General features: G+C 50.2%; 2 protein-coding genes across 2 annotated transcripts; both read left to right on the forward strand.

Moving 5' to 3' along the window:
• The first annotated feature begins 3,898 nt into the window (after positions 1–3,898).
• LOC127345725 (glucan endo-1,3-beta-glucosidase GI-like) lies at positions 3,899–5,144 on the forward strand. Its single transcript, XM_051372227.2, has one exon. It carries the CDS (start codon positions 4,032–4,034, stop codon positions 4,956–4,958), a length of 927 nt encoding a protein of 308 aa, XP_051228187.1. The 5' UTR covers positions 3,899–4,031; the 3' UTR covers positions 4,959–5,144.
• A 3,979-nt stretch (positions 5,145–9,123) lies between these two features.
• Positions 9,124–10,455, forward strand: LOC127345723 (glucan endo-1,3-beta-glucosidase GI-like). Its single transcript, XM_051372226.2, has one exon. It carries the CDS (start codon positions 9,343–9,345, stop codon positions 10,267–10,269), a length of 927 nt encoding a protein of 308 aa, XP_051228186.1. The 5' UTR covers positions 9,124–9,342; the 3' UTR covers positions 10,270–10,455.
• The last annotated feature ends 444 nt before the right edge of the window (positions 10,456–10,899 follow it).

Raw genomic sequence — 10,899 nt, forward strand, 5'->3', positions numbered from 1 at the left:
GTGACGGGATTTTCTCGGTAAAGTCCATGTATGCGCATCTGTCGCAAGGGGCGACCTTGGCGCATTTCAAGGACGTTTGGGCTGCCAAAGTACCGCTTAAGATCCGCATCTTCGCGTGGCAGTTGGTCCTGGATCGTCTCCCATCTAGCGCCAACATCATGTCGAGGCACGGCCCGGGCAACGGTAACTGCTCTCTCTGTGGGGAACGGGAGACGGTGGATCACATCTTCTTCACTTGTCCTCTGGCCGTGTTTTCCTGGAGCGTCTTAAGGCAGATCCTTCAGTGCAGCCGGTGCACTGCCTCCTTCCCGCAATTCTTTGCGATAGTTGCTAATTTCGCGGGAATAGCGCGTAGAACTATTTGGTGCCTCTTTCTGGCACAATCCTGGGCTCTTTGGCTTATTAGAAACAAGCTTACCATGGAGGCTAAGCTCATTAGGCACCCAGCTGACATAATCTTTAAAACCTTGTTTTGATTGCAGCAGTGGCTCATCCTGGCGAAGCCTCTGAAATGTCCCTGGCTTAGATGGCTGATCTCCGAGCTCAGACGGGTGCACGCTATCCATCTTCCGGACGACGCTTGAAGCTGGATGCAATCCTTGTTCATCCCGGGGAGGATGTCGACCTAGTCTTCGCCCTTTGGCTGTCGGTCTGCTAGGGGAGGCCGACCCCAGTTTATCTATGCTTTCTTAGTTGTTTGGCTAAGTTGTATGCCACAGCATATAATGAATCTATGTGAACCTGCAGGGCTTTATTAATTTAAAGTCGGGCACTCAGTGCCTTTTATCTAAAAAAAAAGTATCATCCAAATCAAAAACATGTGGAAGCAAAAGTGTTCAGGGATTTTCTTAGGTTCATCTACATGGACATATTCTTTGACACGAAAAAGACAAAGCAGACGATGTCGAACATCGAGAAGAGGAGCCAGTAAAATTTGTAATGTGGCTGGAAGATGCGTTTGTTGCGGAAGACATATATGATCTTCAATGAGAACCAACCTGTGGTTGGATGGTTAGGAGGATAGTGGCACCCCCAGCCCACCAGAGTTCAAATCCCAGATTTGACACTTTGGTGTCTCATAAAGGCGGAATATTCTTCAGTGGGAGGCGACGTTCCCGTCGACAACGAGGCGTCTGTGGTGACTTCGTCAATCTCAAGACATGCCGGATCAGTTCTTCAACGCAGTCTCTAGGAGGTGCTCATAGGGGTAGGGTGTACGTGTGTGCCTTCATAGGGGTGAGTGTGTGCGCGTATGTATGAGCGTCTTTGATTGTACTGTGTTTCGCAAAAAAAAAATCTCCAATGGCGCATGTTCTTGTGTGAATAGCATTTGTCCGGGGGTATAGGTGCGAGTTCCATAGCGTCTACTCTTGCTCTAGATAAAAAGCACTACTACAGGGGTTGAAGGAGGCGTGCTTTGAGTTTTTCTTTTTTGCTTGCACATTTGGCAAGACCTGTCGGGCCAAATTTAATATTCATTTTGAGGACTCTCTCACCCCTGAGGAAATGTGCCCAAAGGGCTTGGTCTGGGCCTCCTTCTTAGATGAAAATTGTCGCTCTTGAGCCAAAAGCAACGAAATCTCAAGTATTTTAATGCTATCCCCGGCCTTCTGGGTCAGTCATCTTCGATTTTATCTATAAAAAAACTAGCTTTAGGACAGGTCTAGAGCACCGAGACTCCCTAAAGTATCTATTGATTGTTCTTCTTTTAGTTGGTTATACAGCCCTCCTGATCTAGACCAGCCAAATGACGTAGGGTTGCACTCCCTGTTCCGTATAAATTTTGTCAAAATTTAAACCATACAAAAGTTTGACATTTTTTTTGAAAAATATATCAACCTTTGGAATGTCAAATCAATCTTATTAGGTACATACACCATTAAATATATTGTTATGATTTTTTTCTTCTAAAATCTTGGTTAAACGTTACATTGTTTGAGTTCAGACAAAAAAAATCATTCGCCTTGTCTCGAGATACAGAGGTAGTACATGTTATGTAAAGGTTTAACTATCATTTCTAATACTCCTGCTCGGCATTACAATCCCTGCTGCTCTAAAAAGAATGTTTCAAAATTTTTTTAAAAAAAATCATTTACCCTGGCGTCTTTGGCATATGGAGATTTGACCATTCTTGCTCGAAACATATATAGTTCTACATAGTAGTACGTTGCATCGGCGGAGTGACATTTCGTCACGGTTTTCAGCAACGATGACATGATCACACGTTGATTTACATGCCTTTCATCGGTGACACGTATTAATAAGCTAAACGCGATTGAGGGCGACCAGCCAACGCGTGCACGCAGCGCTAAGCTGCTACCGAGACCGAGTCGTGCAAGAATAAGATCCAGCTTGCCCATCCCATCTTACTTAAGTTTGATCCCATCCAGCGTGCATCAGCTTATTTAGTCGGAGAGGTGGCCAAACGTAGGCCACGAATGTTTCCAACAGCTAATTAAGAGTGTACATATCCGAGTAGTTGCTGAGGAAAAGTCCAAGATATTTCTCCAAATATTCTGCAAACTTACATATAAACAAAAAAAGACACAAGATATAGTACACCAGCTCTGTCATCATAGGGTCATAGCTGCTGGTCCATCAAGGCTGAAATGACCCGGCTGAAGCGACACGTGTGTTTATTAGGATGATGGAAATGAAGATAACAATGGAAACAAGTCACATGCGTGCATCTCTCCCTGTATAAGTAATACTTCCTCTATTATACATGAAGTGTCGCTGATTTGTATAAATTCATATGTATCTAGACGTATTTTGGTGTGTAAATTTTGGTGTGTAAATAAAGAACTCTTTCACCATACCCTAAAAGAATATGAGCACTCCATTCACCGAACTAGGATGGATAAGATTGAGTACTTGGTACTCCACCAATGATGTCCTGGAGTATTGTCGTTAAAATTCATGGAGTACCACGATCTCAAGGGTAAATTGGTCATTTGCTAATCCCCATTCACGAACTGAAACGATGAGGCATGTGCAATTGGATGAGCCGAAGAGGTGGCGGATGTCGCACGTTGTTGCAGTTGGGATGCTGTAGGCGTAGATCGATGAATAACCTCAAAGGTCAGGGAGAGGATCTCATGATGCAAATGGCGAGGACGAGGGAGGTCACCTACCATGTAACTTGTATCTACTTGTTCGCATTTGCTGATGACATAAAGAATGCACATCATGGTCAGGCCATGGACTTGGTCACAGGTAGTGAAAGCACCAAGTTCCCATGGATACGGACTGCAGAGTTGGCGCCAGCTCTAAGTTCCCATGGATACGAACTGTAGAGTTGGCGACAATACGACACATGTGATCTGAAGGGCAACCTCGTATCCGCCAGTGCTCCTCAACCTTCTCGGCGGTGCTGCCATGCTGGAGATGGATGCGGTAGGAACTGCCCCGGTGTGACATGAGGAGCAGCCGTGGTGCACCATGGAGGATGCGGCGGTGTCAGTTCGATCGAGGGGGGATCAGATCCATACTAATAACCATAACTACCTACATTAGCATGACCAACAAGACTAATATAACCTCACGAAGGGTTAGATTTGACTCATACTCATACCTATTCGTAAGGAGTACTGTAAAACCGCTCGTAAAAAATTGTAAATCTAGATAAATTTATAACACTTACTTTAGAACAGAGGGAGTGTAGCAGCTAATTGCGGTGCTCATCCCACCACGGATTGAGGTTGCCCAAATTTTGTGTGAACTTATAAATGAAGAAATATGGCACAAGATATAGCATCTCTGTTGTACGGCGGGCTATAGCATGGAAAATCAAGGCTAAAATGGCCCGGGTGAAGTGACACGTGTTTAATAGGATTGTGGAAGAATGAAGAAGCCGCATAATAATGCGAACAAGTCTCCACATGGGTGCATATTTCTTCCCAGTATAAGTAATCCTATCTTATTGCAGTACTCATCGCAGCAGGGATCGAGAGCAAAGCATACGAAGCATTAACCAGCTGAAATTTCGATCAGCTTGTGCTCGTTCGATCCTCGATCCAGTCGGCCCAGCCATGGTGGCTGGTGTTTGCTACGGCATGGTGGCCAACAACCTCCCGTCCCGGAGCGACGTGGTGCAGATGTACAGGTCCAAAGGCATCACCGGCATGCGCCTCTACTCCCCCGACGCGCAGGCCCTCTCCGCCCTGCGCAACTCCGGCATCAGCCTCATGATCGACGTCGGCGGAACCGACCAGCTCGCCTACCTCGCTGCCAGCGGCTCCAACGCGTCCGCCTGGGTCCGAACCAACGTGCAGGCCTACCAGGGCCTGACCATCAAGTACATCGTCGCCGGCAACGAGGTCCAGGGCGGCGACACGCAGAACATCGTCCCGGCCATCCGGAACCTCAACGCCGCGCTCTCCGCGGTCGGTCTCGGCGGCATCAAGGTGTCCACCTCGGTGCGGTTCGACGTGGTGGCCAACTCGTACCCGCCCTCCGCCGGCGTGTTCGCGCAGGCCTACATGACGGACGTGGTCCGGCTCCTGTCCAGCACCGGCGCGCCGCTGCTGGCCAACGTGTACCCGTACTTCGCCTACCGCGACAACCCGCGGGACATCCAGCTCAACTACGCCACGTTCCAGCCGGGCACCACGGTGCGGGACGACAACAACGGGCTCATCTACACTTGTCTCTTTGACGCCATGGTGGACGCCATCTACGCGGCGCTGGAGAAGGCCGGGACGCCGGGGCTGCGGGTGGTGATCTCGGAGAGCGGGTGGCCGTCCGCCAGCGGCTTCGCGGCCACGGCGGACAACGCGAGGGCGTACAACCAGGGGCTCATCGACCACGTCGGCGGCGGCACGCCCAAGAGGCCCGGCACGCTCGAGACCTACATCTTCGCCATGTTCAACGAGAACTTCAAGCTCGGGGACCTGGTGGAGAAGCACTTTGGGCTCTTCAACCCGGACAAGTCGCCCGCATACCCCATCCGCTTCTAGCTAGTCTGCATCGTCGTCCCTACACTACATTGCGCTAATAAATACGTGCATACGTGTGCATCGTCGTTAATCGAAATAAGCTGCGTATAGTGCAGCAGTGTGGATTGTAACATACGCAGGGACTGTGTATACGTGACACGTCACCTTAAATAAAACAGGTATACATGCATGAGTTGTATTCTGATCCATGCGTGCGTATTTTCTGTTGACTGTGATACCCCGATACATATAACAACTAGCAAGACTTGCTACAAAGGACTGCCCCGACCAACGTCAAAGGTACAGAACGGCGCTGGACGAATGTCAGTGCATCCAGCAGCTCCATGACTTGTGAGTTTTATTTCATGAGTCTCAAAACTAAGAATCATGTCATAAAAATCATAAGATGGTTACGAATGATTTTTCCCATATTTATTGGGATGTATTTCTAAAATACCAATTCTGCCCTTTTTGACTTAACTTGAATCTTCAAATATAATTCTCTTAAAAATCATATTTGAATTTTTTATTGAAATATTGGGCGCATATGTAGTTTTTTTTAAATGGAGGCAAAAACTTTGCCTCATCCATTAATTAAGAAGAAGGTGTCCGGTTTTTAGGATAAAACCGGGCTAAAACCTACAACAACCGGGCGGCTCATATTAGATTTCCGATTTCCCTATAAATTTTAAAGCCCACATAGCGGCAGCTCATGTGTGTTTGAGCCCAAGTTGGTAGCAACTCACTAGCGAGTGACAAGTGGTGGAAAAGTTAGTCCCACATGAAAAGTTAGGAGGAAGTGAAACCACCTTATAAGGACGGTTATTCCACCACTAGTAAGTGAGTGAGAAGAGCGACTCGAGTCGACGACTTGACTCGACCGACTCGACTCTAATTGAGCCGAGACTTTCCTTTCTTTTTGTAGTTCACGAAAACGAATAGAGTCCTAGACGGACGCATCGTAGTTAGTCGGTTCGGGTCGCTCGTAGACCATGTGATATATGTAATCGACTCAAAACGTACGTGCGACATGGGCGCGGCCCACGTTGCCTAGGTTTCCTGAACCTATTTAATCTCTTGTCTGGCTACCGCAGAAACACATTTAATACATGAGCTAGGGTTTTGCCACATCTCTCTGCTTGCGCTGCCAACGTAGCCTACCCCATCCCGCCCACCAGCGTGCACCGGCGAACTGGAGAGCAGGCCTCTGGAACCGGTTGCCTTTGTGATCATGTACGCGAATTATATTTTTGGGAAGCGCTCTGCGCGACTCCTCAAGCTCTTCACCACGGGTCGTATTCCGTCCAAGTCAGGCAGTGCTGCCTACCATCGTCTTCAACGCCATCTATTTTGACCCGTTGTCATTAACAACGTTACAGCTGCAACGTTATCTGGTACACCTCCATCGTCACCTCCACCAGATCGGTACGTGTGAGATATCTCGATCTGTTTAGCGATTGATGTTTTATCATTGTTGCTGGTACTATGCATGTTGATTAATGCATCTAGTATGTTCGAGTTTCACATGTTAGTACTTATTGTTGTCATGCTTAATAGAGTTAATTATGGAAATTGTGCCACTAATAATGTCTTAAATATGAAGATATTTTTTAATTATATGTACATCATTATTAGAAAAAGTCGAGTAGTTTTTTAAGACGGAGGAAGTACAACTTATTGCGTTTGCTTTTTTTTTGGCAGAAGAAGAAGAACTGCAACTGAAAATGAGTTGCACTTTTTTTTCCTGTTTTTCCTTTGAATGAAAGATAACAAATTCCCGGTAGCTAAATCGTATTCTTTACTCGGGCTGTGGAAAACTGGCTACTGCCAGTCCCCAATACCCCAATATCTCAAAAAAAAAAAAAATCCGCCACCGCCGCCGGCGCTGAGTTGCTTCCGCCGGTTCCCAATCTCCGCCGCCGCTGCATCCAGTCGATCTTGGGCTGTACCGCATCGAGGTTTCCCAGGCATGGATGAGGAGGGAGCACGCAGTGGCTCCCGTGCCAAGCTAGATCCAGGCGGAGGAGGGGTCGACCTCATCAGCACCCTCCCGGACGACTTGCTTCTCCTGGTCCTCGAACGCCTCGTAACCGCCGCCGCCGCCGCGCGCACGGCCATTCTCTCCCGCCGGTAGCGCAGCCTCTGGTCCGGCCTCCCCAAGGTCACGGTCACCCTCCACGACGTCCCATTCAACTCGCTCCAGTCCGCGCTCCGTCGCGTAGCCCGTCCCCGGTTGTGCCACATCCTCCTCGACATCCGTGTCCCCGGGCCGAACGACCGGGTCTCCGGCTCCAGGGTCTCCTCGCTGCTCCAGGTCGCTGCCGCGTGGCTCTCGCCGGCGGAGCTCCGCTTCACCCTCCCGCGGAACCTCCATAGAGCTGCAGGCGCGAGGCCTCCACTTGAGCCAGAGAACCAACTATTTTGCCCCGTTCCGCTCGCTGGAGAGTGTCAGGACAGTGACTGGTTGGGCGATACTCCTTCAGTTATCGGGCGGTTCAGAGTGTTTCCGACAAGATCCAACGGTCCTGGGTGATCGTGTTTAATTTCTGTTTTTCCCGCCTTAATTATCATTAGCAGTCTGTAATCGAGTTTACCAAACTAAGCGTGACCCTGTCCTGGTATATAAAGGGCAGGGGTGGGTGGCTGGGAGGCACGCTATGAAATATGAAACCCTACTTTTCCTGTTTATCGTCTCCCTCCCTTCGTCGAGGAGCGCCGCCGCAGCGTCTCTTCTCTATCTTGTGCCAAAAACCAAGTCAGTGAGAACCGTCTCCTGACAAGGTGGTATCAGAGCAATTCGGCTCTCGGACCTAAGGCTAAGCAACGGCGAAGCCCTCCCTCCCTCCCAAATCATCCACCCTCCCACCCACCTCCCATCTGTATCATGGCGAGCAGGCCCAGATCCAGGAACTCCTCCCGATCTCGAAATTCGTCAAGGGATCGAGGCAACGACGATGCTTCCATCCTCAGATCGGCGTCGACAACGGACGCGGAGCTTGCCGCGCTTCGAGCACAGCAACGCCAGGAGCGGGATGCGCGATCTGTGGGGAGGCGCCTCCGCAACTACCAGGCGGAATCCACGGCTTCCATCAACCTGCTCACACACCAGATGGAGAACATGGTCGTGCTGATGGAGAGGATGCAGACCAGCATCGACCGGCTGTCGCAGCCCGAAGGTACGCCACAACCCGATACTGGCCAAGCTCCCACCTTTGTGACACCTCCTCCACGCTCAAGCTCGCACCTTTCCCCCATCCCTGAGATACCTACACCACAGCCCACCCCATCAGCCTCCGCACCAAATCCACCACCTTTCCCACCAAACCTGGGTCGACTCACACCAGCGCAGTTGCCCCTGCCACCGAGCACACAAGATACCCGTCAGAAAGCAGTGAGCACGGAGAGCGAGCCCATCGTGTCCATGGGAGCAGGTTCGTCCTCACGCCATCACCAGATGCAGTGCACCAACCCGTCCACACAACCTCAGTACTACCAACCCACGCCTGCCACACATCCACAGCCACCACCACTAAACCCCACCACCACCCATAGCCCACAAATTCCTCCTCACAACAATCAACCACACCCTCCATACAGCCAACCAACCCAACAAACCATGCCTTATACCCACAATCACTCACAAAACCAACCTTTTCCCTCACACCGTTTCCAACAGCAACACATAGCCAGTGACTTGCACTTGCGTACACCACATGTGGAGCTACCAATTTTCACAGGAGATGCACCACGAGCTTGGTTACTTGAATGTGAAGATGTGTTCAACCTCGTGGAAATTCCAGTGGCCAGCAGAGTCAAATGGGGATTAGCACATGGATCAGTAGCTCAGGCATTCATTTGCAGTCACTGACATGGCCAGAACTTAGTCAAGTGTTAATTGAACGTTTCCCTGATACTCTAGCTAATGATCCAATGGACCAACTCCAGTTGCTCAAGCAAACTACAACGGTCAATGCATACATCGACCAATATGAGTTATGGCATGGAAAATCAAGGCTAAAATGGCCCGGGTGAAGTGACACGTGTTTAATAGGATTGTGGAAGAATGAAGAAGCCGCCTAATAATGCAAGCAAGTCTCCACATGGGTGCATATTTCTTCCCAGTATAAGTAATCCTATCTGTTGTACGGCTATAGCATGGAAAATCAAGGCTAAAATGGCCCGGGTGAAGTGACACGTGTTTAATAGGATTGTGGAAGAATGAAGAAGCCGCATAATAATGCAAGCAAGTCTCCACATGGGTGCATATTTCTTCCCAGTATAAGTAATCCTATCTTATTGCAGTACTCATCGCAGCAGGGATCGAGAGCAAAGCATACGAAGCATTAACCAGCTGAAATTTCGATCAGCTTGTGCTCGTTCGATCCTCGATCCAGTCGGCCCAGCCATGGTGGCTGGTGTTTGCTACGGCATGGTGGCCAACAACCTCCCGTCCCGGAGCGACGTGGTGCAGATGTACAGGTCCAAAGGCATCACCGGCATGCGCCTCTACTCCCCCGACGCGCAGGCCCTCTCCGCCCTGCGCAACTCCGGCATCAGCCTCATGATCGACGTCGGCGGAACCGACCAGCTCGCCTACCTCGCTGCCAGCGGGTCCAACGCGTCCGCCTGGGTCCGAACCAACGTGCAGGCCTACCAGGGCCTGACCATCAAGTACATCGTCGCCGGCAACGAGGTCCAGGGCGGCGACACGCAGAACATCGTCCCGGCCATCCGGAACCTCAACGCCGCGCTCTCCGCGGTCGGTCTCGGCGGCATCAAGGTGTCCACCTCGGTGCGGTTCGACGTGGTGGCCAACTCGTACCCGCCCTCCGCCGGCGTGTTCGCGCAGGCCTACATGACGGACGTGGTCCGGCTCCTGTCCAGCACCGGCGCGCCGCTGCTGGCCAACGTGTACCCGTACTTCGCCTACCGCGACAACCCGCGGGACATCCAGCTCAACTACGCCACGTTCCAGCCGGGCACCACGGTGCGGGACGACAACAACGGGCTCATCTACACTTGTCTCTTTGACGCCATGGTGGACGCCATCTACGCGGCGCTGGAGAAGGCCGGGACGCCGGGGCTGCGGGTGGTGATCTCGGAGAGCGGGTGGCCGTCCGCCAGCGGCTTCGCGGCCACGGCGGACAACGCGAGGGCGTACAACCAGGGGCTCATCGACCACGTCGGCGGCGGCACGCCCAAGAGGCCCGGCACGCTCGAGACCTACATCTTCGCCATGTTCAACGAGAACTTCAAGCTCGGGGACCTGGTGGAGAAGCACTTTGGGCTCTTCAACCCGGACAAGTCGCCCGCATACCCCATCCGCTTCTAGCTAGTCTGCATCGTCGTCCCTACACTACATTGCGCTAATAAATACGTGCATACGTGTGCATCGTCGTTAATCGAAATAAGCTGCGTATAGTGCAGCAGTGTGGATTGTAACATACGCAGGGACTGTGTATACGTGACACGTCACCTTAAATAAAACAGGTATACATGCATGAGTTGTATTCTGATCCATGCGTGCGTATTTTCTGTTGACTGTGATACCCCGATACATATAACAACTAGCAAGACTTGCTACAAAGGACTGCCCCGACCAACGTCAAAGGTACAGAACGGCGCTGGACGAATGTCAGTGCATCCAGCAGCTCCATGACTTGTGAGTTTTATTTCATGAGTCTCAAAACTAAGAATCATGTCATAAAAATCATAAGATGGTTACGAATGATTTTTCCCATATTTATTGGGATGTATTTCTAAAATACCAATTCTGCCCTTTTTGACTTAACTTGAATCTTCAAATATAATTCTCTTAAAAATCATATTTGAATTTTTTATTGAAATATTGGGCGCATATGTAGTTTTTTTTAAATGGAGGCAAAAACTTTGCCTCATCCATTAATTAAGAAGAAGGTGTCCGGTTTTTAGGATAAAACCGGGCTAAAACCTACAACAACCG

Source organism: Lolium perenne, chromosome 3, assembly GCF_019359855.2.
Source record: "Lolium perenne isolate Kyuss_39 chromosome 3, Kyuss_2.0, whole genome shotgun sequence".
Classification (NCBI taxonomy): Eukaryota; Viridiplantae; Streptophyta; class Magnoliopsida; order Poales; family Poaceae; genus Lolium; species Lolium perenne.

What these genes read in the sequence shown, in the direction of transcription:
- LOC127345725 (XM_051372227.2), top strand. Translation starts at nt 4,032, where the DNA reads ATGGTGGCTGGTGTTTGCTACGGCATGGTGGCCAACAACCTCCCGTCC.
- LOC127345723 (XM_051372226.2), top strand. Translation starts at nt 9,343, where the DNA reads ATGGTGGCTGGTGTTTGCTACGGCATGGTGGCCAACAACCTCCCGTCC.